The sequence below is a fragment of the Symsagittifera roscoffensis genome, chromosome 2 (assembly GCF_963678635.1).
Source record: "Symsagittifera roscoffensis chromosome 2, txSymRosc1.1, whole genome shotgun sequence".
Classification (NCBI taxonomy): Eukaryota; Metazoa; Xenacoelomorpha; order Acoela; family Convolutidae; genus Symsagittifera; species Symsagittifera roscoffensis.
The window spans coordinates 24,008,327-24,036,171 of NC_087063.1; the positions used below are offsets into that span (position 1 = coordinate 24,008,327).

The following is a 27,845-nucleotide window of genomic DNA, read 5'->3' on the forward strand; positions in this document are numbered from 1 at the left end:
TTGCAATGAAAAGAATCTGTGTTATTGGAAGTGGACCAGCAGCTTTTTTCACTGCTGGCCATCTTTTGAAAAGTTCGCAAAATACTGTGGTAGACATTGTTGAAAAGATGCCTACAGCTCACGGACTTGTGCGGTACGGAGTGGCCCCAGATCACCAGGATGTGAAAAATGTGGAAAATAAATTCATCGATCTTCTCAATTCCGAAAGGTAAAATTTTCTTTGAAATCTATTTCTTTACTAATTTGTTACGATTAATAAAGTCTAGCTGTGGCCTATCGCTCCATGTTTTAGTTTTACCTTATAATGGCCCTTTCTGTGGGATTTGTACGCATATTTGCACTTAAGCATATTTGTAGATTCTTGTAACTGAGAACTATACTTTTCTCGGCTCTTTTCCCTCTTATCCCACCTGCAACTTTTTAAGCTAAATTTTTGTTTCATATTTTTACGTCTGCGAAAGCAAGTGTTTTGTAATCGGGAACAAGAGTTTTTATTACTGAATCTTATCATTGAATCTTAACAACTTCCGAGTTCCCTCACACTCTGTCTAAAGGTAACACCATGGCCTTTTCACCCTTCGGTCCGCGGTTTGAAATTTTTCTGGTCAAATTTTGTCGGCCTAGTTGCCACATCACGGGTTTTTCTTATGCTCTAAAAAGTATCATGATAGTTGCAGGTGTTGTTCATTGTTGTGGGGTGCTTGAAACATTTTAAAGTTTTTGTAAAATCAAATTGTTTTCCGGCGCAATTGGTGTTTGCTGAAAGATTGTCGGCTTTCTTAACGCTTCGTAACTTTTGTTCCGTTGCTAATTTAAAATTAAATTGGCTTGTTTTCAAAGAGTTCCTGTTTAAGAGTAATGAACGTAGTGAAGACTCTTATATAGGTCTTGCTGTTTTATTAAGTTTCTAATAACTAGTTGTGCAGTAATACATATTGATGCATTTATGAATGCACTTTGGTATTAATGCACTTTTTGAATTCAATTGAAATTCACCTGGTGAAAGTGACTTAAATAGCACTCTCAAATACGAACGTGGAAGTTGGGCAAAAAAAAACATGAACGATTTCTAGTTTCGAAAGTGGAATTTTGTTTTTAGATTTCCAGGGGAATATAAACTTTATCTGTTGATCTAGTTTTCTCAAGTTGGTTAATGTTATCAAAAAAGCGCCAATAATAAATCGTTCTACAAATTCAAAGAGCTTAAAGGGCATCTATTTTTTTCTTTGAAGTTCGAAAGTTGAGATTTTTTCAGCAAAGTCAGTGTTTTTTTAATGTTTACTTGCGTTTATAAGTCTGTTCCAATCTTCAATTGGCTATGTTTTATGAACACAGGTATTATGAAAATATGGGATTGGGTTTTCTTATATTATTTTTGAGATGCTTCGAAAATATTTTAGTTTTTTTTTGCAGAGTTTTAGTTTTGTTTCAAACTATTCTCCGATTTTCGAAAGAAGGTAGCAATGGAAAAACCGACTACTCCCCTGTGTGACAGCATACTCGCCGAGTCTTTTTCTACTTTACACCTCTGTCTACAGCCTCCGAAAAAGTCTGTGGGGGATTTCTTTAACCATATTTTTGATTTTTTTTTTCGTTTTCACGAAGTCTGCCCTCCCTAATCTGAGATGTTGGTATCAGTGATAAGAACGTATTTGAAAAGCGATACGCTCAAGTTTTTCAATCATGAAGTTATGGCCTTCGAAATAGTCTAATTTTTGATTTTCGACTGTTTTTTTGAGTATTTTCGAAAACTTATCTCCCAAATTTGAGGTTATGGGATCAATGGAGATATAGGGTAGTTGAAAGCTCCCCTGCATCAGCGGATACTCAAACTTTTTCACAAAAAATTATTATCGGACAAAAAAAAAGGTTACGGGAAGCTCTTTGTCATACGCGACTACGCACATGGGTCTCTGAAACGTTTTCAATTTTTACTATGTTTCAGAAACTTTTGATTTTTTTTAAAAACTACTCTATCAAATCTGAGGTGAAAAGTTCAGCCGAATTAACCGGTTGCGAGATTTTTTCCTGCTGAAGCGGCGACGCCTCAATTGTTTTAAGAAAATTATATGTCTTAGCGAAAGTTCCAATACCTCAAAAAAAGTTAAATTCTTCTCACTTAAGCAGAGAAACATTTAAGGTTTTGAGCAAATTCCATTTTTTAAGTTATGAATTTCGTCCTGCATCAGTATAACAAATTCAATAAATATCAAACTCGTACCTCCAGCTCTAGCTGGCCCCTAGTTTCCTTTTTATCGAGACGCACGAAACTTGGTTCACCCAATTTTCAACTTTTTTAGTTTTATTTTGAACTTTTTTATCGCAAGTGGCGCGAAGCTCCGCTTTGCCTCTGTGTTGTGAAAATTGGCATGCAGAATAAAATAGGCTATAACCATTATTTTTGATCTTTATAATTGACCTTGGAAAACCGCTGTTTACACCGCAAAATTGATGCTTATGTGAAATAGGGATAAAAAAAATTGTTGAATAAACAACTTATACAATACAAATGGAAGCAATTGACCTGACTTTTTTTTGCAGAAAAGCCGATTAATCTCAGGCAGCTACCTGTTTATTTAAGTGGCAAACGCCTGTTTGAGGAACCAAAAGTCGGGTTCAGTTCCCTGCTGGATCTTATTTTTTCGTTCGCTATTTATGTATTCAGGTCTTCGTCTCAAATAGTTTCGGCTTGATTTCCGTTCTGATCTTAAACTGTCAATTTAACCTTTCTTTACATTTGCGAGAGCAAGTGTCTTGTTATCGGGAAGTAGTATTTTTCCCGTATGAAACTTCTGTTAAAAATCTGTAAGAGGATTGACATTGCTTTACAACGTTTTTTCTTAGTCGTTTTTGAGGCCTTTTGGTTTTTGGCTGAAGATCTGTCGGTTTAGTTTCCGAATGAGAAATTGATTACTATTACGAGTGCATGTGCTCATTAAATGATGTATTCGGAGCATTGCAATGTTTTTCTGTAATTATAATAAGAGTTCTTAGAAACAGTTTTTTCTTTGCAAAGTTTTTTTTTCGAGAAACTGGGTTTCAGCTTATTTTTGGCCCATTTACCCTGGTATGTTATTTCCTATTTAGTTCCAGTCGGTCGTGTTGTATACTAATCTCGAATATTTATTGCTAATAATGTTAAAAAAATGCGAAACGCCACAATTGAAACAGTTTTCTGAATCGCAGGGGGTCTGAAGCTCTGCTTCGCCTCTCTGTGATTCAGAAAATTGTAAGACAAGAAACAATCAAGTAGATTGTATATATTGTGGCGTTTCGCAGTTTTTTCTTTAAACTACCAGCAATAAATATTCGAGGTTAATGTCTTTTCAGTTAATGTCGATTTGCTCCTCTGAGTTTGGGCAATTATCTTGAGCAATCTATCAGTCTATGTTTGCTCTCTTGTTTGTCCTGACAAGTTCTAGTTAGTTGAAGCCTTTCCTGTAGTTCTCTCCTCTCTTTGAAAGTAGTTTCGGCGTTTTTTTCCCAGATAGCTATTGGATGAAGATTCATATAATGAAAAAAATCCTGAGCTCTGTTTGCACTTGGAGTTCACTAAATTTTTAATCTTTTACTTTTTAACTTAAGAGAAAATTGTTGACGACGCTGACAACAGGTTGATTTAGTTTTTGAGATCCTGGTCGATGTCAGGAGTATTTTTTCCGCAGGACGATAACGCTGCGAATTTTGTTCTGAAACGGCTGCATTTTACAGGCTTTTGATTTTAATATGGATTGCTGCAATTTTTGAGGGTCATACCAGCCGACGGATTCCTCATTGCAGCTTTCTTCGGGTCGCTGGCAACCAGACGGACCTAAAATCAAAATAGAATATCAAACCAATTTATTGGATTACCGAAAGAATACTGCCATTTAGACTTATTGATCCAGTTCGCTGAAGTTGGGTTAATGATAATAATAATCTGTGTTCCGACCATTGAAAATGGGGAGGAAATTTATATTCGGGCGTGTTTAATTTTTTTTCCACGCAAAATTAGGTACCACAAATAATCATTGGAATGGTGCGAGTGATATGTCATAAAAGCTCTTTCAGTCGTGATTCGAACGACATTAAAAAATTTTCGTTTTTTTTTCAAAGTGTCGAGAAAAACCGGTTTGAAAGTTTTGATTTTGGTCTAGTTTTTAGCTAATAAGGTGATCGTGTAGTCTTACAATATCTTATTTAGGCTAATTTAAGCCGTGAAAGTTCAGTTTTGCTCAAGTTAAGGTAGTTTTCGGAGTTTTTTAGCGCAATTTTGGGAAGCTTTTTCAAAAATTTTTAAATTTTTGTTTCGTTTTTCTAGTCATTTTTCTTCAAAAGCTGTTTTCCAATTGACATTTTTATACTATGACTCTCATATATGCCTAAGTTTTCTTTTCGTTCAGATCTTTTTATCTCAGCATGCAGAAAACAACAACACCAATTTGAAAAAAAAACTATTTTCTTTTTTATTGAGACTGGTCGGAATACGCCTTAATTGTTTTAAGAAAAATTATGTCTTAGCGAAAATTCAAATACCTCAAAAAAGTTAAATTCTTCTCACTTAAGCAGAGAAACATTTAAGGTTTTGAGCAAATTCCATTTTTTAAGTTATGAATTTCGTCCTGCATCAGTATAACAAATTCAAAAAATATCAAACTCGTACCTCCAGCTCTAGCTGTTCCCTAGTTTCCTTTTTATCGAGACGCACGAAACTTGGTTCACCCAGTTTTCAACTTTTTTAGTTTTGTTTTGAACTTTTTTTATCGCAAGTGGCGCGAAGCTCCGCTTTGCCTCTGTGTTGTGAAAATTGGCATGCAGAATAAAATAGGCTATAACCAACATTTTTGATCATTATTATTGACCTTGGAAAACCTCTGTTTACACCGCAAAATTGATGCTTATATGAAATAGGGATAAAAAAAATTGTTGAATAAACAACTTATACAATACAAATGGAAGCAATTGACCTGACTTTTTTTTTTTTTGCAGAAAAGCCGATTAATCTCAGGCAGCTACCTGTTTATTTAAATGGCAAACGCCTGTTTGAGGAACCAAAAGTCGGGTTCAGTTCCCTGCTGGATCTTATTTTTTCGTTCGCTATTTATGTATTCAGGTCTTCGTCTCAAATAGTTTCGGCTTGATTTCCGTTCTGATTTTAAACTGTCAATTTAACCCTTCTTTACATTTGCGAGAGCAAGTGTCTTGTTATCGGGAAGTAGTATTTTTCCCGTATGAAACTTCTGTTAAAAATCTGTAAGAGGATTGACATTGCTTTATTATGAAACCGCATTTCCACCGACACGTTTTTTCTTAGTAGTTTTTGAGGCCTTTTGGTTTTTGGCTGAAGATCTGTCGGTTTAGTTTCCGAATGAGAAATTGATTACTATTACGAGTGCGTGTGCTCATTAAATGATGTATTCGGAGCATTGCAATGTTTTTCTGTAATTATAGTAAGAGTTCTTAGAAACAGTTTTTTCTTTGCAAAGTTTTTTTTTTCGAGAAACTGGGTTTCAGCTTATTTTTGGCCCATTTACCCTGGTATGTTATTTCCTATTTAGTTCCAGTCGGTCGTGTTGTATACTAATCTCGAATATTTATTGCTAATAATGTTAAAAAAATGCGAAACGCCTCAATTGAAACAGTTTTCTGAATCGCAGGGAGTCTGAAGCTCTGCTTCGCCTCTCTTGTGATTCAGAAAACTGTAAGACAAGAAACAATCAAGTAAATTGTATATATTGTGGCGTTTCGCAGTTTTTTCTTTAAACTACCAGCAATAAATATTCGAGGTTAATGTCTATTCAGTTAATGTCGATTTGCTCCTCTGAGTTTGGGCAAGTATCTTGAGCAATCTATCAGTCTATGTTTGCTCTCTTGTTTGTCCTGACAAGTTCTAGTTATTTGAAGCCTTTCCTGTAGTTCTCTCCTCTTTGAAAGTAGTTTCGGCGTTTTTTTCTCAGATAGCTATTGGATGAAGATTCATATAATGAAAAAAATCCTGAGCTCTGTTTGCTCTTGGAGTTCACTAAATTTTTAATCTTTTTCTTTTACTTTTAAACTTAAAAGAAAATTGTTGACGATTCTGACAACAGGTTGATTTAGTTTTTGAGATCCTGGTCGATGTCAGGAGTATTTTTTCCGCAGGACGATAACGCCGCGAATTTTGTTCTGAAACGGCTGCATTTTACAGGCTTTTGATTTTAATATGGATTGCTGCAATTTTGGGAAGCGTTTTCAAAATTTTTTAAATTTTTGTTTCGTTTTTCTAGTCAGTTTTCTTCAAAAGCTGTTTTCCAATTGACATTTTTATAGTATGACTCTCATATATGCCTAAGTTTTCTTTTCGTTCAGATCTTTTTATCTCAGCTTGCAGAAAACAACGACACCAATTTGAAAAAACTATTTTCTTTTTTATTGAGACTGGTCGGAATACTCTGTGCTAGTTGCAGAGTAACCGGCTATCCTTGTTTACACAAGCAAAGCTTGTGTTATAGTATGAACTCTCTTTTTTCTCCAACTTGAGACGCAATCATTGTTGCGACAAAATGTGTTCATTTTGAAAGTGATCATTTTGATCAATAACCAGCTATTAAGTACAGCCAATGATAAGGATATTAACACAGGCTATTGTATTACAAAAAGCACTTTAGCTTCAAGGTACGATGGATCTGTAGCGTAGATACAGGGAATGAGACCCGCTACAAATTAAGTGGGATATAACCCGGGCAGGGTCGGATGTTTTTAATGAACTTTTTCATATACTATTTAAAATGCGTCCACTCTATAAATTGAGGCATATTAGTTGGTATTTTTTTTTCAAATTGACTGGTATTACTAATGCGTCATGATTCGCTTGCGTCCTTAGCTTTTATGTAGATTCATAATTGGCGTGCGTCACTTCAGAAATTTTGTAGATTCAAAGTTTTACTTATTCAGTTTTTCCCCAGTAGCGATATCGATCATATTTTTGCTTGCGTATGCGAAGTGCAACTTCGACTCCGTGTATAAATTGTTTTCACATCGAAGTTTATTGGACTGAAAATATTCAGTGTACATAGTTCCGATATGCAAGGCCACAAAAAGGCCAATTAAGCCTAGTCAAGTGATGCCTCAATTAACATGTACAATTTCCACTTTCTAGATTTCAAAGCTTTTATTTCAATTTGTTATCTATCGAAATATACATTCTGTCTCTAAAATATCTTTGATCAATTCGTTTTTTCTGATGTACAGATCTCGAAAGTTGAATCTGATTTAGGTTGCTGTCATTTTCAGCAAAAATGGGGAAAAAACGTTGTATTAATTCAATAGGTTTTGGATTCTTACACCTATTCTCGTAGGGCTTTTTCCAGTTAAATTGTTTGTTGGTTTGATAATCTCAATTTTTTTAGGTTTTAATTCTCAATCCAATATTGTATTTTTTAGGAATTCGATTTTTCAGTGTTTCAGTGACAGAACTGCATATATATATATATGAACTTCAATCAGCTTTTTTTTCGTAAAAGCTGAACGAAGTTCATATATATATGCAGTTCTTTCACTGAAACTATGCTTTTTTGAAGTTTACGATTCATACCTTCGTTTGCTAATAAAATTTTCACAAGATTTGATTTTACTTAATCCTAGTTTTTGGAGTAAAGTTTTGTTTGCTGTTCTGTACGCTAAAACGCCATATTGAATTATTGGCTGTCTATGACTAAAATATTCTTCTATTAATTGTGCTGACATCAGTATACCTCATAGTCTAAAGCAATCCACAAAATGTTTTCAGTTTTTAATTAGAAAGTCAATATATCTGAAACTTCAACTTGTGTCCACCTGGATGCCCAAATACTTATAAATATTAGCTCCCTTTTTAACTTGTACCTTCCATTTCAATCTCATCTTATTTTCTATTTCAGTTTAACCCTCATTGCAGTTAGAAGTTACAACTAAATTTAATTTGTATTTGGCGTTAGATCATCGAATATTCTTTTTTCTTCAGAAATTCTTCTTTTGACTTTCTTTAAGTTTTTCTGCTAAATTATGTCCAACATTTGTGTATATAATGAAAAACGCCCTAGCGTCATGTTTTGTATCTCTTTGAAATTGTTGATCAAATGAATATCTTGTTTTGGCATATTTTGCTCTATCGTTTTCATTTCTTGCTTCGAGGTACTCTTTTCGCTTTTTTAGCCGTATTTTGAATTTCATTATATATCTAGGCTTTCAGCAAACGATTGGCTCTAGTTTTCGTTGGTATAATTTCACGAATAGATTTCGTAAATTTTGATGAAAATATTGAAAAGACTCATTACAATCTATTTTGGTCAATTTGACGTTGTGTTTATGTAGTTCTTGGAGAATTTCAAAGTTCCGTTTTTCGCTATTACTCCTGTTTCATGTGTCGCTTGATCACTTAATTTACAATTCGTGCCTCGAGAATGGCGAGTAGTTGCTGTATCTAATACTTGATTTTGTTTCAGAAATTTGAGTAAACCACATCTATGCAAGTTTTTCTATCTGACCGTTTAACAAGTTGGTATTGCGTTATTTTGGTAATTTAGGTTAAAAGCATTTTGAGTCTCTTCACAGGCGTTACTGAGCTAGTTTTTCAAATGATCCAGATTGAGATCTTCTCAAAGATTGTGTGTATCATCTACTACTATTTCAATGCAAGTCAAGAAAGTTTCCATAGTGTTTAAATGTTTCGATCGGGTTTGTGGGACTGAAATATACAACCGTAAAAAACAACAGTTCTTTTTCAAGCTAATTTTTACAATTAAAAATTGGCAAAGGTCCGTAGTAAAACAGCTGATAAGAAGGCAGAAAAAGTTCCACTCCACCGTCAACGTTTTTTCTCCCGTTTTTCTGATGGTTGATAGTTTGGTAATGTGAGACGCACCGGCGGATTTGGGGGGGGGGGGGGGGGGGGGGGCTGAGGGAGGGAGGGAGGTGTGGTTGGGTGTTATGCGAGTGCTTCTTCCTGAAGGATTCGACCCCCTGCCGACCCAAAGGGTCCCCCTTTGTACTATTTTGAGATATCCAATTTTGGCTGACTGACCCTAAAACTTGTCTAACTAATTGTATACTAATTGTGAGGGGCGAGCGCGTGCCGAAAAAACGCCTTTTTGGTCAAAACTTTCCAAAAAATGCCTAAAAAGCCTTTTTCGGAGCAGAAAATTTTGTCAAAGATTTGGGAGAGCTCAGAAAATCAATTTGGTCGACCTGAAAAAAGGTTTACTAAACTTTCGACATTTTTTTTTGAAAATCCCCTCCCCCCTCCGGAAAATCTTAGATCCGCCCCTGGTGATTTTTCAAAGTCGTTCAAATCACATTTGATAGGACTTTTATATGATATATCACTCGACCCATTCCGATGATTATTTGTGGTACCTGATTTAGCGTGGAAACAAAAAACCAAAACACACCCGAATATAGAGTTTCTCCCCATTTTCATTGGTCGGAACAATATTTGTTTTCAATTACAGTCTTTGCCGCAAAGTGTTCCGAATACATCAAAAATAAGTAGAAACCACTTGGGGTCCAACGTGTTTTTGTTTTGCTTACACTTGCGAGAAGCTAGTGTATTAGTACGAACCTTTTTTTCTAATCTAACTCGCAAATAGTTCATTATTTGGTGGCAAAGTGTTCATTTTTTGGTTGCATCTGTTCTCTGCTTTATTTGTAACTAGTGTTTGTGATTACTTAGGTGTCCGCGACTCAGTTGTGTTAGCCAGACTCATAATCTCTAGGTGGCGATCGGTCGGAGATCGAGTGCGAATCGAGAATTTTTTAAAACTAATTTGAGGCTTTTTTCTCATTTTTCCCATTGAACTTTATAGAGCTGCTCTTTGTTCTCCCTGGTGTTTGCGAAGCGAAGTTTGGCCTCTGTTTAAAATTTTGTTTTCTTTTGTGACTTTTTTGTGAAGACTTCACTCTTGCAATATAATATTTTTGCATCATAAAATAACAGCAGTGCAATCAGAAAAGGAATCGGGTGTGTTACAGTATTTTTTTCTGCTGTGTTTTCCATCCCAAATCAGGTGCCCCGAATAATCGTCAATAGGGGTCGAGTGGTATATCATTTTAATGCATATGCACTCGTGAGTCGAACCGTAGCAAAAGTCGAACAGTAGCAAAAGTCGAACAGTAGCAAAAGTCGAACCGTAGGTCTAACTGTGAGTCGAACCGTAGGTCTATATTTGAGCGAATAAAACGACCTATGAGGCGTATACCACGCAAAAAAGGCGTTAAAATTTATTCAAAATAAAAAATTCCTTTGACAAAAAACTCTGACCAAAAACTGCTAATTTTGAAAAAAAATTATTTACAAAATTTTTTGTTGTTTGTTTGTTTTTGTTTGTTTTTCTTTGTCTGATCGTTGTCAGATATGCGTATTCTTCTCTTTCTATCGAATTTACTTTATTTCTAGGCTTTCAATCAGATCCTCTCAAAGCCGAAAAATGTTTATTTTGTAGTTGGAACTTTCTGTGCTACTTGCACAGCAACCGGCGATCCTTGTTTTTTTTGGGTGGGACTATATATGTGCCTTTTTAGTGAAGACTTCAATTCTTTGGTGGAATTGAGGTTGGACACTCTGTAAAGTTATCGAAGTTGAGGAAGTTGTACAATGCTGTTGTGGTGGCAACAGGATGCGAGCGCCCCAAATCATTGGGCATTGAGGGCGAGTTTGGCACAAACATTCTTTCATCTCATGACTTTATCACATGGTACAACGGGCATCCAGATTCCATGCAGATGGAACCAGATTTGGCGTGTTCGTCAAATGCCGTGATCCTGGGTCAAGGAAACGTTGCATTGGATGTGGCAAGGATTCTGTTGACTCCGCCGAGTATCCTAGAAAAAAGTGACATATCTGATCGTGCTCTTTCAGTGCTCCGCAAATCAGAAGTGCAGAACGTGTTCTGCGTCGGCAGGAGAGGGTTGGCTAATGTTTCATTCACAATCAAGGAGCTACGCGATATAACGAAGGTGAATTCTTTTATTGTCTTGCCAATAAGTCAACAGATTGTATTGTAGGAGTATTTTGACAATAAACAAGTTGCGTGGTCAATCATATTTAGCAAACAAAGAATTATGTTGTCTTAGTTGACCTAAAGTTAGATTACCCAATATAATAAGCATCATTGATTCAATGCTGGTTTAGCGTCAGTTGCCAATTCAAGTTATACTTTAAATGTCTGGCGTCGATTTTCGAAGACCAGCTGGTCAGCTCGAGCTCTCAGTGCTACTTCTGGGAGCTTCAGCTGTCGGAAAGTCCTCATTGATTCGTTCCTTTGTTGGCGAGAACTTCCGCTTCACAAATCCAGCTACTGTCGGTGTTGATATGAAGAGGAGAACAGTAGAGCTAGAAAAAAGAAACAAGATTGTGACGCTAACTTTATTGGACGCAGCTGGCCAAAATACATTCGAGTCCATTGTTATGTCTTACTTTAGAAGTGCCGATTTTTATGCTCTGATCTTCGACGTTACGTCTAAATCGTCCTTCGAAGAAGTAGATAATTGGATGAAGAGACTTAATGATTTAGAGAACATGGCGGAAAACTGTATTTTTGTAATAGGCAATAAAGTTGACCTGGAAAAAGAATGGAAAGTATCTGAGACGGAATTGACAAATTTCTGCAATGGATTCCCAGATCCGAAACCAATTCCTTTCCTAGCTTCAGCAAAAACAGGCGAGCTAGTGGAAGATGTGTTTACGGAGATGTGTGAGATCGTGTTGGATCGAATGCAGACGAAAAAGGAAAAAGACCGTCGGAGTACAATCGACACTACCCTTGATCCACCGAAAAATTCGCCGAAACCGAAGAATTCAGATGATTGCGGATGTCTCATTCTGTAGAATACACAACATTATAGAGTACCAACTGCAGTTATTTAATTTGCGAGTTATTTGACAATGATTTTCACTTTTCGTCAATATCGGATATTCAGATAGCTCCTATTAGAAAAGTAAAAAGCTAGCATATCAGTTCTTAGATTCTTTTTGCGTAGTTCAATTTTTAATTATAAAATAATGCATAGTGTTTTTTGTTCTCGAAAGCAATTTGGTTAGTTTTAAAGGGATTTTTAAAAGTCATGAACGTAGTAAATGCTATTATGTAGGTCTTGGTGATTTTTTTTGGGCAAAAGTCTTAAAATTTGTTCACCCTAAAGTTTGATTTTTCGCAGTTTGACTTCTGATTTCTTCTTAAATTCAGTTCATTTCCATTTTCAAAGGTAGGCAAACTCCACTATCGAACACTAAAACTGTAAAATTCACGAACAAATTCTTGTTTTGAAACTATTTTTAATATTCAGGTTTCCCAGCGGAATAAATAATTTACCTATTGATCCAGTTTTCTCAGTTTAGGTTAATTTTATTCAAAACTGAAATTCGAAAATTCGCGAAACTAGTCAGTATTTTTTTCCTGTTTATTTGCGTTCATGACTCATTTTCAACTATTTGTTGGCTATGTTTTTTTATTATTTGTAGATGTGGCCATTATAATGGATTTGAATCCAATTATGAAATTAACCTGGTTGGGTTCATGAAAAATATTAAATTTTGAGCTTATTTTTAGATTCATCGACATCTTAGCGTATTAAATTTTTTATCGACTTTTGCGGCTATCCTTCATGCACTAAGGACCGAATCCGCTGACATTTTGTCAGACAGTCAGAATTTGTTATTCATAAATTCGAAGGAAATAAACGATGAAATCAGTCAGTTCAGAACAGTTCAAAGGCATTGATTGGTTACCAGTGTTTGCGCGTTCGGTTCATTGCGTATAACAATAATAAATAATACCCTAGCTTTATCAAACCATCTGATTTTTGTGTCCGCTTAATTTCGAAATAGTTTTTCTGAAGTTAAATTATTTTTTGAAAAGTTGGAAGTCATTTTTTTCGAGAAAATTTTTGTGTTAGTGGTAGTTTTTCTTTGACAAATTTCGGCATTTTAAATAGCCGTTTTTGACGTTTTTTAAATCTTATGTGAAAGGTAGTCACGTTTGCACTTCAAACTATTTTCTTGCAATTTACTTTTTTCCGTTACTTTTTTTGTCTCGGGTCATTCTGCGTTAAGTTAAGTTTTAGTTTGAGTCTCTCTGTCAACTTAAATTAGAATTCTTTGAAATTAGAATTGCAACTGTGTTTTAGACAATTAAACTATTTCACTGAAACGTTGTTTTTGCCGTTAGCATCTTCTTTTTAATTAATGGTAGTAAATAATGGTGCCTTGTGTTTTGCGCTATTTGGTAGCAAATATTGAGGTCTGACTGTTGGATTCAAGAGCCGAATGAGAGTTGAACAAACTGTTGAGTTAAAGCTCGGACATGACATTGAAATGTTTATTTTCTCTTCATTTCCAAGTTGCTTTGGGTTGCAATTCACGAAGTTTTTCTCGTTGTTCTATATTTATTCAGTTTCGGAATGATTTTTGTAGATGTTTGAGACATTGCGATGTAACGCACTATGTTTCTTGATAGAATAAATTTTTGAAGCTCCATATTGGCTCCACAAATATTGGATTGATCGATTGCTACAATTGATCGATTATAATCATGTTTTAAATTGTTTATTTTAATTTCCTTGTTTACACTCTCCGATAAGTTCCTCCACCAGTAAAGCATTAGATTTATGTAGTTTTCTCTTTAAGAGTCTGTGAACGTATTGAAGTCGTGATGTTTTTCATATAATAGTGCATTTATGAATGCCGTTCGGTATGTGCAGTTTTTGAGTTCGTTTGCTAATAGGCAGAAAAAATTTGCTCTAAATGGAAAAAGCGTACAAAAGTACGTTGATCAATTTTTAGTTTCGAATGTGGAATTTATTTTTTATATTTCCCAGGAGAACATTTTCTACTTTTTTCATTTTGTGTTAATTTTACCATAATTGTTGGGACCATTTGAAAAATGCGGAGAAACTTTGTATTCGAGTGTTTTTAAGTTTTTTTTTTGCTTTCCACGCAAAAACAGGAACCACCTACAATCATCGAAATGGGTAGAGTGATAAACTAAATCGAAACGCTTTCAGTCGTGATTCGAACGAAATTCAAAGTTTTCAAAAAATTTTCTCAGTGTCGAGAAAAACTGCTTTAAAATTTAAATTTTTTATTTCAATTTAAAGCGCATAAAACGAGCGAGCAAGCTTACAACAGCTTAATTATGCCTTATTTAAGCCCTAAAAACTTAAATTAGAGCAAGTAAAGTTAGTTTTTCTTGTTCCATTTTGTTTTGACTTATTTTTCTTCAAAAATTTTCGTTTTATTTGCCTATATTACTTTGACTGTCGAATATACATAAATTATAGTTTCATGTCAAATACTGTTTTCACACCTCACAGAAAACTACACTAATTAAAAAAAACTTTTTTTCTTGTAATTTTTTAAAGGCTATGGTCGGAACATTCTGTGGTGCTTGCGCAGTAACCGGCTATCCTTGTTTGTTCTTGAATTTCAAAAAGCTTGAAGGCCATTTTTTTTCTTCGAAATTCGGAATTTAAAGTTTTTCAAAAAAAAAAGTTTTCAGTTTGTTTTTGTTCAATGACGCTGTTCCATATGTCTGTTGACTATGTTTTAGGTATTTTCAAACGAAGTGGACTTTTTACTCGAGCGTAGCGGAGTGTGATAGTACGATGCAACTATGTTCAATCATAGTGGCAAATGAAAGTTCTAATTTTCGTGACTTTTTTAGCAAGTAGGCTGCATTATCAGTATATTGATATGTGCTTTGGCGTTTGACGAGTTAAAAGTTGACGCTTTTTAATACATGAATTGAACCGGAAAAAGCTTTTTGTTTCATAAAACAGTATAAAAATTAAAATCCCATTTCAGAAGTTTTCCAGCTCGATATACATCGCTAGATTTTTTAACTGCATAATTTATACCCATTTTAGTTAAATGTATGCAAATTTAGTGTAGTTGCATGCAAAAGGGGCAGAATTTCTTACCGCAAGAGTTTGCCTTAGCCACATTGTTTGGCTTTCCTGTTTTTACAATCGACGACTGCAAGAGCAATAATTTTGCCCCGCTTAGAATAGGCATTAAGCCGTTGGTTTGTTTCCATTTTTAAAAATAAAATCGATCGAAGGCTAGAGCGATTATTGGACCTCAATATTGGCGGAAGATCAGTGATTGTCAAGCAAAGAGACCAAAATTGTTGAGGCAAACTTTCATTTGATTTTTGCTCCATCTCTACAAAATCAAACGAAAGGCACTGGAAATTTAAAAGAAAGCAATGGAATATTTTTTCGCTGCTCCTGTAGAGTTGTTAAAAAGATCCAAGATTTGACTTTTAACTAAATTGATTAACACGGATCTGATTTTCAGAAAAATAATATAACCGAGCTTGTACTCCTCGCAGTGATATTTGAATTTAGTACTTTCTCTTTTGATGAGCTTTTTCATCCGCCTCGTTTGAGCAAATTGTATTGTAGCTCATCGGAGCTATTATGCTACCAAGCAATACTCAAAAGAGAAAAAGCCAAACTAAAAGAAGTTACTGAGCAAACAGTTTCGAAAACCTGATCATATTCTTTCGGAGTATCTGAAAAATTATTCAATTCCTCTCCAAGCTTTTCGTGTGAGTAATCGCTTAAATTATGCTCGCTCAAATCGGCAAGGACAGAGAGCTACAGTACATTTCGCTATCTGAATCCGAGAAACTGACTTCCGAGAAAGTTTGAGCGACAGATGAATCTATTTGTTCCGTTTCGACATTTTCCGAATCCAATAAATATTTATCAGTTGTCTGTTTACCCACACTGTAAAATGTTTTATAGATTTTTCCTGTCGTCATTTTGATCTGCATATACTGTACCTCATTGTACAGTTTTTTGGTTGTTGATTTTTTAGGACTTAATACCAATATTTTGGGGCTTCAATTTGAGAGTAGATTACAGCTTCTGGGAGACTAAACTAGCCTAAAGTTTGTCGCGTTGTTTTCGCTACATAAAAAGTTGAGATTATTTGGACTGAACGCATCTGTTCTGTTATAGACAGTCAGCTCCTTGTCTAGTAAAATTTGTTTCTTAGTCCTGAGCCTGAGATACTTGCGGCCTCGACAACCAATTTTCATATAGTAATTAGTATTTGCATTACAAGAGTGAGTTGCTCATCTGGCAACCCTAACAAGAACTTGCTCATTCTCCATTGGCGAATGCGTTTCTTCTTCCTTATGAGCTGGTAGTTTTTCTAACAAAACGATTTTATCTTGGATTTTGGTTAAATTTCTAATTGGCTTAGGACACCTGTTACGGAGTTAAAACCACCAACTCTTCAATTTTCAAGCCTTGTTTTCCGCAAGCTCGTAAATATCGTTAAGTCACTGAATTGGTTGCAGGTTTCTGTTTACCATTAGCTTCTCGAGGTACTTGAGTCACTGAATTTTTTCAGTCTATAGCTGAGTTAACAGCACGGGAACATGTTTTCCTCGCTAAATTTTCGAACCAAACATAGTAACTGAAACGAATTTCTTCTTTGAAAAACAATAATGCAAGACCTTGCAAATGTTTATAATATAACTAACTGACAAAACTGATGGCATTCCAAGCACAAAAAACTGCAAAAAAGTAAAATTTCGTCTCAAGAAAATTTAAAAAATCTATCTAATTTTTAAAATCACCTTCCAATTTTTTTTACACCAAGCACTCACAAAAAGAAATTGGTGAAAAAAATTTGTTTGACATATAAACAACTAACAGAAAAACTACGAGCTGTTTGCAATGAGTTACTGAAGCACTTTGTGATCTCTCACATTACACGAAATTCCTCAGTCAAAAATAGGAAGCAGAGTGAATAGGGCTGCCGACATTAGTACAAAAAAAAGCACGGTACGCTGCAAATCATTTTTTCAAAAACTAGTCAACAGCTTTTTAAAACAATTATCGACAAATTAAATTCAGACTGATAATCACAAAATTTCAGTGTATACTAAAAAAGTAACCGTCTCCATCACTATGTTCTTTTAAATTTTCTGCTCTAATATTTCCACTATCTCCAAATAAATAACTCTTGAATACAAGGAAGTAACTTTTGGAACACTTGTTTCCTGGAACGCTTGCTACTGACGAGGCTTCTTGAAGTAAACAATTTCAAATTTCATACATCTATATCACACACCTTGAAGTAGTCACAGAAGTTTACAGAAGTTAAATTCGATTTATAAAAAATGAACGGTTAGATTTGGTTATTTTTGAATAAATGCCAACTGGTTTCGGGAGATTCAAAGTTGTTCTCATTGTCCTGGGTTTCCCTGTTTTCCTCTTTAATATCGCTAATATTAGCTGGGCAGGATTATGGATCTTTTCATCTTCGTTTCTATATTATTTTCATGTAACCTTGTCACTCGTATACAACGAATTTCTACCATTAGACAGTTCGTTTGTGTTTTTCGTTTGTTTTCCAACCCCACAGAAAACACTGTGTTGTTATTCTTTTTATTATGCCCTAACTGCACTCAAACGTATCCTATTTTGAGTCGTCCTAACATTCCAGTCTTACGTGGCTTACATTTTGTTTTTTAACTGTATGTGCCTGATGTCACGTGCATTGCACGTTTGTTTCCCTTACCAAACAATGTTTTTTTTTACCTGCACATTTCTACTTTTGGTATTTCTCCTGAAATGCTTATAATAGCTGTTCTCCCCCAATGGGTTTACAGCTATTAGTAAGACGAGGGTATCACTGCTATTAGTAAGACGTGGGTATCCCATCTCTGTTGCCACTGTAAATAAGACGCGGGTATCACTGCGAGTGTCCGTGCAGCTGCTAACTCGGTAGTAAACAAATTCCAATTTCAATATTTCACTTATTTCTCTATATCATCATACACCTTGAAGTAATCACAGTAGTATACAGAAAGTAGATTCGATTTTCATATTATTGACGGCTAGATTTGGTTATTTTTGAATAAATGCCAACTGGTTTCGGGAGATACAAAGTTTTTCTCGTTGTCCCGTGTTTTCCCGTTTCCTCTTGAATATCGCTAAAATTAGCAGAGCAAGATAGTGGATCTTCTCAGCTTCGTTTCTATATGCTTGTTATATTATCATGACAATTGTATACAACGATTTTCTACCACTAGATAAGTCGTTGGTCTTTGTGTCATTATCGTTAATTAATGATGTCATTTATCAGACATCTTAAATTCTCAAATAAGTTCAGGTTTTAACCTTGACTTCTTACAACACTTTCGATTCTTTACAGTAGGGCAACCGGTTGGGTTGATGTCTATCAGGTTTTTTTGACCAGTCATGACAAATTACTGCTCTGGTGCTTGCTTGCGGATGACTTTGGGGATTCAACACTCTGATATCCTTATTTGCTTCGAATTAACACATCGTCCATGAGTTACCTGCCCAGCAAAATTTACCTGAAATTGAAGTTTGATAGGTTTGGATGGCTGGAGAAACTTCTACTCTAGTAATAGCTTGGTAGCAGTTAGAACGCAGTTCCATACTTGACTATTAAACTCAGCTCCAATTTGTTTTCGGGAACGTGTTTTTTGCTTCCTTACTTTTTAATAAGTTTGCTGGCTTCTTCGATTTATTAAGTGCTTTTTTAAGCTTCTCAATTGTAGCCGAATTGCATTCGTTAAACAGGATTTTTTCGAGGAAAATCAAATAGAAACTTTTAATTAACTAACCTATCACATCAATAGAAGCTTTACAATTATGGTTTACTCACATTGCTCTCGCTGTTCAAGAAAGTACGCTCCAGGCGTTTTGCTTGAGCCGAAGATCCAAGAAAGCCGCTGGTCGGCTCAATGGGTGTTGCCTCCTCTAGCATCTTCAAGTGTGCTATCTGAGGCGAAACCTCAGCAGATTCAGATTCTTCTTCCGAACTTCTTTTAACATTGCTAGCAAATAACGAGGTTTTTCCCCTTTTTTAGAAGAGCAAATTTTCTGTAAGTTTGTTTGCATAATTCAAGAATTCAAAAACTTGCAAATGAACAACTTCAGGGTCCATCCCTGGTTCGCCATTCCCTCGACTGAAGCAATTTCCAATTTTAGTGGAACATGTTTAATAACTTTAAAAAGATGTCTCCGACCGAGAAAGTATCTACATCTTTCAGGCATAATGCTTCTAGTATAGAATTGCTGAAAATTTCAATTCGATTGCTCTCGTCCTTGGCTTTATGAATTTTCGAGCGTTTCACTTCATCAATATATAGTAGTTCAGTCGTTACATTGTTTCTGATGAATCGATAAGCTCGTTTTTCACTTAAGAAACAGGCATTTTACTCTTTATTCAACAAGTTTCCGATTCCCTGATGTCACGCCGACTTCCAGGTTTTCGGTCACTTCTATCTCTTCGGCATCTTCTTTCTCTTCGATAACGTCTTCATCACTAGATGCTGTTGTTTCGTACACCGGAATATCTAATTCGGGTAAGATTTCATTGTCTGCGTATAAAAACCGGGGTGTCGTAAAATTTTTTAAACGTTCCGCCTTTCTGCTGTTGTCTTCTTTCGCTTGCCAGCTTCTTAAGTGACAAATAGATTCTTGTCACTCCTGAAGTTCCAGTTGCTTGTCTTTATACCCCTCCAATTGGTATTTTATTTACGTCGACTTTCTTTTTTTTCGGTCCATTTTTATCGTAGCACGAATTAAGACAACTTGCACTGAGTACTCGAAACTTTCTAATATAACATCAGCTTTCATTTCAAAAGGAATTTGATTGAAAACCGATACTCTCAATTTTAAACTTGGCATTGTATCTTAAAAAACTTTTCGATGGTATTCATCATTATAAACACTTCGTTATTTACACTTCTCGCATATACTAATTAAAATTTTAATTATTGATTATAAAAAATGTCATTAGTAACACTCTTCACCTGTTCTTTTCACGTAAGAAAAACTCCTCACAACTTAACTTTAACGCTATCACGCCACATCTTAACTCTACGGTCCAATTACAGCTGCCCACCTCGAAAAATTTTAGCAGGAACGATGGGAGCTAGAGTATTCAGTATTTTTTTAGTAAAAAATAGTGGAAATTAATAAATAGTCATACATCTGCCACTAAATGGCCTAGAAATCCAGTTTTTTTCAGAGCCACGATATGGTTTGTTCTTCCGGAGTTGTAAATTTGGCTACAAAAAACATGTGATAACACGTAAATAAACATAGCAAAAGTTTATGCTGTTTTATCTATATGCTATTTTGTATAGCCCAGTCGTTTGATTCTTTTGTAAAATAGCTAGCTAGTTTGCGGAGTGCGGTCTGTATATAGAGAACCGCGTATTCATACTCGTCAGTATTTAGACAAATACTGTATGAACCAATCAGAATCGAGATAAGACATAAATAATCCAAAATAAATCATAATTATTTATTAATATTTTACTTGTCTCGATTCTGATTGGTTAAAACAGTATTTGTCTAAATACTGACGTGTCTGAATACGCGGTTGTCTAAATACTGCTACGTAACCCTAGTTTGCATTGATACATTTAACATTACATTGTAAATTCAGTTGACTGTATATCGCGGTTACGTAGCAGTATTTAGACAACCGCGTATTCAGACTCGTCAATGAGGACAAGGAAGAAATGAATTCTTAATAATTATTCATTAGTTTAATTATTCATTAATTTCATTAGTTTGCTTTCTCATCTCGATTCTGATTGGTTGATATGGTATTTGTCTGCTTACTGACGAGTATGAATACGCGGTTGTCTAAATACATACCGCACTCCGTATATCGCCAATCAGGAATATGTGTAACAATCTGAACCATTTTGCATTTAATGTATTCCACTGCGCTTAAACCCTCGGAAATTGAGCTAAATAGTGCACTCTATCTATATCTATCTATCTATACTATATTTAAATGCGAGTGACAGCTTTCTCCCATGTTTAAGCTATATCATAAATTGCAATGCTTAAGAAAATTTTTCAATTCGTTTTTCGTTAGGTCGTTAATTTTTCAATATTTTTTTTCCAGGCCAAATTAAGTCTGTGTGTCTGTATACCTGCTTTTTTAATTAATTTGATTATGTCTGTCTACCCGTCGCCTAATTTTTTATTTTTCATCTATTATCTATTATATATTTAAATGCGGGCTTCACTGTCTCGCCATGTTTAAGCGTTTTCAACGTATTATTTTCGCATGTTTAACAAAAGCATGTTTAACAAAAGAGGCCTCCATATATCAATAAGCAATTCTGTTATGTTATGAGATACGGCAATTTTCGAGATTTTTCAAAAATTTCTAGAAAATTTTATTTTTTAGAAGTTTCTGAAAATTTGGAATTCGCTACCTTGTAGTTGGGGGTCAGGGTAGTCTCAAGGGTTGCAAATCTTGCCTCCAAATATTACTTCTCAAATCGTTGTAGTTTTCGAGATATGACGTTTTTTTATGATTTTTTCAAAAATTTTCAAAAAACTTAAATTTAAATTTATTTCTTCTAAATTTGAATTTCCCAACCGTTTAGTTTGTGGCTGTCAGAGTGGTCTCAAGGTCTCAGGTGTTGCGAATCTTGCCTCCAACTGTGACTGCTCAAGTCTTTGTAGTTTTGCAGATGTGACTTTTGTTATTATTTTTTTAAAATTTCAGAAAACTTAAATTTAATTTTTTTTCTTCAAATTTTGAAGTTCATAACCCCGTGTAGTTGGGAGCCGTCAGACCACTCCCAGGGATTGCGAGAGATCTTGCCTCCAATTGTGGCTGCTCATTTTTTGGGTTGTTTTCGAAATACGCCGTTTTTTTCTGGTTTTTTTTTTCAAAAAAAGTTTCTAAAAAACCTCATTTTAAGTTTCTCAAAATTTGAAATTACCAACGCTGTAGCTGAGTACTTAAGAGCTCTCTCAGGAGTTGCAAATCTTGCGTCCAAAAGCGACTGCCCAATTAATTTTAGGTTCCGAGAGGTGCTGTATCTTAATTTTTCAAAGATTTTAAAGTTTTTCAAAGAACTTAGATATAAAAAACTTTCAAAATTTTTTCAAAATTTGACATCACCAACCCTGTAATTCGGTGCTGTCAGAGTACACTTTAAGGATGTTGATATTTTTCTCCAATTTTTACGGTTTTTTATGAGTTGTTAAAAATTCGAAGCACCGGAGGTGCGGTAGACGCTAGTTACTTTTGAGCAGTTGACACCATTTAAATTCCTAAATTATAACTTCCGAGAATGTTTATAAAATTTACCTTTTCATGACAAGAAAAAGCTCTAATTTCGACATAATTAAAATCCCTAACATATGTAAACTTTCTTTTTACAGATACAAAACGTGGATGTATCCGTTCTTGCTACTATGGGCGACGAGGAAATTGAGTCACTTGCGAGGCCTAGAAAAAGGCTAATGCAGTTGTGCAAGGAATTTCAATCCACAAAACGGTGCGACGATTTTACGAGTCTCAAAAAGGACGAAGTGAAAAACTTCGTATTAGACTTCAACAAAACTCCGTGTGAGTTTTTACTGAACGAGGAGTCGTTATCTGTTGAGTCAATTCAGTTCAAGGGGACCAATGACATGAAAGGGGAGACAGTGAATTTTCCGACAGGGCTAGTGGTCAAGTGTATTGGTTATGAGGGGGTCCCAATCGACAAGTCTGTTCCATTCGACTCCAAGAAAGGTACGAGATTGTCGGTTGTAGGATTGGGTCCCTTAAACAGAATGGATATGAATTCATGATTTTCCATGTCGCGGGTCCTTAATTAAAAAAACGAAAGTTGCTACCATTTTAAGTCAACTTTATTACTAGGATATTTTTAACTATCCCCACTTTGGTACCAAGTTTTGTATATGATTATTTGTATATAGAATGTGTTAACTGTTACTGGTAAATGAATTTAACGATCTTGCAAAAAAAATGATGGAAATGTCTCTCATACGACGAATAACTCAAGTTTATAGTTTTATTAAGAGTAATGATCTCATGCTACCAGATATAGAAAAAATGACTCAATCCCAGCTCGAAACTTTCTTCAATAAATTCAAAGATAATTATATTTTTGACAATCGTCAAACTTTTGATATGCTTTTTTAAATAAATTGCCACGTCAATTTCCAAGATGATGCTCAATATCACTTATGGGCACAGCGACCATGAGTTGAACCTCTCTTAGGTGTGCCCTCCCAGGCAGTTGGATGTTTTGTAAATGATTATTTGTATATAGAATGTGTTAACTCTTACTAGTAAATGAATTTAACGATCGTGCAAAAAAAAAGTAACGAATTGCCAAGTAATGAAACAATTCAACGGTTAAGCATATGCGAATTTTGTACCTAGCAACAAATCCCTCCTTTTGCAAAAATGGGTAAATCTGATAAAAATATCCAATTATGATTCCGCGATCTCCCAAAAATTCTTAGAGCTCCCTATTATTAGTTTTAGAGGTTTGGACGGAACTCAAATTGGGTTCATTTCCCCGTCGCAAAGGGCTTTAGAGTGATAAGTTTAATAGCGAAGCCTTTCAATTTTGTGGTGATGATTAAAATTTTGAAAGGATACGCTTTTCTCCATAGACTGACTCATGAATGTCCTAGATAATCGTAGAAACTGTCGAAGCTCTTGATCAGACAGTTTACCATGGTTTTTTTGAAAAATTATTTATTTATTGAATGGAAATCTCCCTCTTAAGCGTGTTACATATGTTACTTAAGCGTATTAAATTCCTGTTTGATAGAAACGGGTATTATGAAAATGTATGGAATCGGTTTTTTTTTGAAAACCCTTGGAATTTTTTTCTTTTTCAATTTAGTTTTTCTAAAAAACTACTCTACCGATTCTTAAAAAAGTGGTACCAATTAGAAATCCACCTCATGCCCTGTGTGCCTGCATAATAATCTAGTCTCTTTTTACCGTACCCCAATTTCTACAGCCTTCGAAAAAGTGTGCGGGGGAAGTTTTGACCCAATTTTTTTTGGCTTTTTGGCTCTCCCAAATCAACGAAAAGAACGAGTTGTGGAAAGCTCCGCTGCATAAATGATTACGCCTACGTTTTTTACACAAGAAGTTATGAACCTCGGAAAAATCAAATTTTCGATTTTTTAAAATCGTTATTTGAAATTTCTTGATTTTCTCGAAGGTTATTCTGCCAAATCGAATTCAAAAAATTCGTTCCTAGTTTTTTATTTTAAGAACGAACTAAGGTTTTGAGTGAAGCCCAGTTTTTGAAATAACCATTGTGCTTCCACAGCTGTACAAAAAATTCAAAAATTACCAAACAGCTGGCCTCTAGTGTCCTATAATCCTATAAATTAAATGAGTCTTAATGCGCTATGGACGCAATGTTTTAATTTTACTATTGAGCTCAACGCGTAAGAAACCACTCTCTAGCGAGTATTTTCTAGCATATTTTTCGATCCAAAATTTGGATAACTAGCAACTTAAGGTCTTTATTCAGGTCAAGGCCAAATGTCTAGACAGCTTGTCTTGAAGTTTTGACAAACATTTTCAATTGGATATTGAATGACTAACGCCAAAGTGTGAATTTCCCGGCAATGTAGTGGGGAGCTGTTAAAATACTTTCAGGGCTACAAATCTTGCCTCCAAATATGTCTACTCAAATCCTTTTAGTTTCCGAGATATGACGTTTTTTTTGTGCCTTATGGAAAAATTTTTAAAGTATTAATTTTAAAAGAAAACTCCTCAAAGTTTGAAGTCAGCAACACTATGGCAGGGTACTGTCGGCGTACTTTCAAGAAATTTTAGATTTAAGTTTTGTAACAAAATGTGAAATTAGCAACCCTATAGTTGGGCACTGTCATAGTTCTCTCAGGAGTTGCAAATCCCGCCCCCAAGTATATCTGCTCAAATCCTTACAACTTCCGAGGTGTGACCTTTATTCTATGGTTTTTATGAGAAGTTTCCACAAAACCTGGGTTACAAAACTTCGCAAAATTTGAAATTCCCAACGCTTTAAATTGTTGGTTTTAGCTTTTTCCTAAATTGTTACTGTTATTCTTAACGCTATAAAATCTTGCCTCCAAATATAACTGCTCAAATTCCTTTACCATTCGAGATATGACGTTTTTTAAGTTTTTTTTTGGTAAAAGTTCAATAAATTAAGATTTAAGAGTTCGAAATTGGCAATCATATGTTGGGGTGGCGTCAGGGGTGTTCATATCATGCCTAAAAAAATTTCGGCTAAATTTTCTTTAGCTCACTAGATATGGAGTTTTTGATGATGTTTTTAAAAAATTCAAAAACTTTAAAACCATAAATTTGAAATTAGCAGTTCTAAAAGGGGTGCTCTCAGGGCATTATCGGGTTTTGCAAATCTTGGCTCCAAATATGTCTGCTCATGTTTATTTTAGTTTTCGAGGTATGACATTATTTGTCGGTTTTAGAAAAGTTTTTAAAAATTTAGATTTAAAAACTTTTTTAAAAAAAAGTGATTTTTTTTTTAAATTTTAAAAATTTAAAATAATAAAGGTACTGTCGGAATACTTTCAAGAATTTCAAATCTTGCCTCCATTTTGTCTGCTCAAATTTTTGTAGCTTCCGAGACATGACTTTTTTATATATTTTTTGAAATTTGTTCAACAATAAAAAGTAAAAAAAAAAACGCAAAACAAATTTACATTGGCAATTCTCTCAGGGTTCTTTCAGGGTTTGCAAATCTTGCCTTCAAATTTTACTGCTAAATGGTTTTTAGCTGGCAAGGTATGACGTTTTTTTAAATGATTCGAAATCAGCAAATCATCGAATAAGCAAATCGCTTCAATGGCTTGATAAGATAAACTAACTTTTGGCAATTCTTTTTGGTACAAAAGTTTAAGTTTTATAGCCTTTTTACAATAAGTGTTCAGGTAGATGTATCACAGTCTGGTCCCTTAAACTTAGATGGGTATCTGAAGAAATTTTAAGGCCTTAAAATTGTTGAAAACATTGTTCACGTTTATTTTGAAGTTTTCACAAAGTTTGCGGGACCGATTTTTCAAACTTGCTTTTTACCGAGAACCAACTATCATACTTATACCTCAGTTCAAGCTAAAAACTCGTTTGCTTTCTGCGAGCAGATGGATTAATGACGTGCTTGCTAGTGATAATGAAGCATTTGACTGTTTATCCAGGGATAGTTTTTTTGGGAGGACCCTTCAATTTGAGCGTGTTGTTGGCTATCCCAGTGAGCGGATAAAATGTGCTTCCCTCAAGTGATGAGAGAGCATGGACCTGTAGTTTAATTGTTGTTAGGTGTGTATGAGAACGATAAGGGCAAAGTGGACACCGGTCTCTACTGTTCCGGATGGGCAAAGACGGGGCCAGTGGGGGTGATTGCAGCCACACTCAACAGCTCACAGGTAAACACCAGTCTCAGTTGGGTGGGCGCTGGTAGACCCGCACTCAGTGTAACCATGTGGAAGTAGCGTGGCGAGGGGCATCAAATCGGTCGACTTAAAAAAAAGGTCGACAAAATTGTCAAATTTTTTTTGGAAACCCCCCTCCTAGAAAAATTTCTGCGCACTGTTCAGTGCATTGAATTTCGCTTGAATCTGATAATTTATGAACGCCTCAAATCTGGTTGCCGAGGAGTCGTTAGAAAAATTTTGGTGGTCGTACAGTCAATAATGGATGTACAACCACTTTCCCCCATCAATTCTTCGTGCCATTTTTTTCAAAGGGCTACCTTTGTACTATTTTCCGACATTTTTTTTGATTGACCGACTCTGAAACTTTTCTAAACGCGCATCGGCAACCAGAACTGAGATGAAAATTGTAAGGCGGAAAAATAACATGAAGAGACTCGATCTACAAATCAAGAAAGAGACAAAGAGTCGGTAAAAATTTTTAAAAAAAGCGTCGACAATGTTTCAAATTTTTTGTCGGAAAACCGCCCATCGCCTCGAAAAATTCCTGTGCACGCTACTGGCTCTCAGGCAGACATTATGAGAGACAATCCCTCTTAAGTTGTTATTTTGGTTTTCTTTTTTAAATGAAAAACGTATTATCAATTAGAGCAACCTAAATGGCCTAAAAGTGTTATCGCATAGTTTGATACTACATTGGGAAATTTTTCAATGGACTTGGTATATTCTGGCGTGGGTAATTTTGAAAAATGGGACTACAAGATAGATCATGGAATAAAAGTAGTTATGACACGTTCTGAATTCCTTTTGACGAGGTAGTTTTTTCTCTTGACATGGTTTCTTCTGGACTAAATTGGTCATTAAACAGCGAAATATTCAAAAGGTTAAACGAGAACATGCAAGAATTATTTTAGAATTGGAGGTGTATCTTGTATAAACAAAACGGCACCATCTTTTTTCAATAGTGCGTCCACATAAGTTTGGACGCACTAAATCCACATAAAAAATTTCAACCACTTAAGTTTCATCCACATAAGTTAGGCGACAGGCTAATCTTAACGAAGCCAAGTCAAAGATAAAAACTAGAAACATAAAGATATAATGATGTTCTATTAACTGAACATAACTGTTTACTGTTGTGTGGTCTAGTTTTTAAAAAATGAGATCTAGTTTTTTCTTTGTGTTGACAGGAGACGGCAGACTGCATCTTGCGGGACCTGGACTACCTTCCCAGTGTAGTGGAGCCAGGAGGTCTGAAGGGGTTCCTGCAGAAGAAGAACATGGCGTTTGTGTCAGGCAGGAGATGGCTGCAGTTGTACGAACGGGAAATAGAACTGGGCAAAATGGAGGGCAAACCAAGGAAGAAGTTCGAATCATACTTTGATATTATGAATGCATTGAATGGATTCATTTAATTCTAAGTAAATTTATTGATTTCTTAAATGATGATTAAATATTAATCAGTCCTGAGCAATTGTTGATGTTCTTTCCGATCCCTGAAAAAAATATATTTTAAACTTAATATTTAAATTATATATAATTAATTAACACCTGAAGTTGGATAGCAATTACGAGTTCAATGGATTGTTTATCAGATCTCAAAGATGAGATATGAAAACGAG

At 35.1% G+C, this 27,845-nt stretch overlaps 3 protein-coding genes across 3 annotated transcripts in view; 2 read left to right on the top strand and 1 right to left on the bottom strand.

Annotated features, from left to right (window-relative positions):
• LOC134839393 (cilia- and flagella-associated protein 144-like) overlaps positions 1–18,490 on the bottom strand; it is a 249,657-nt gene extending 231,167 nt beyond the window's left edge. Inside the window, exon 1 of the mRNA XM_063854927.1 lies at positions 18,479–18,490. The gene's annotated coding sequence lies outside the window, so the exon portion shown is untranslated. The remainder of the gene's footprint in view (positions 1–18,478) is intronic.
• Positions 1–27,820, top strand: LOC134839388 (NADPH:adrenodoxin oxidoreductase, mitochondrial-like). Its single transcript, XM_063854919.1, has 5 exons — positions 1–208; positions 10,521–10,950; positions 22,189–22,543; positions 26,111–26,217; positions 27,414–27,820. The coding sequence occupies exons 1-5, from the start codon at positions 6–8 to the stop codon at positions 27,636–27,638; spliced, it is 1,320 nt and encodes a 439-aa protein (XP_063710989.1). The 5' UTR covers positions 1–5; the 3' UTR covers positions 27,639–27,820.
• Positions 10,962–11,995, top strand: LOC134839391 (ras-related protein Rab-4-like). Its single transcript, XM_063854924.1, has one exon. It carries the CDS (start codon positions 11,156–11,158, stop codon positions 11,819–11,821), a length of 666 nt encoding a protein of 221 aa, XP_063710994.1. The 5' UTR covers positions 10,962–11,155; the 3' UTR covers positions 11,822–11,995.
• Positions 27,821–27,845: the final 25 nt, after the last annotated feature.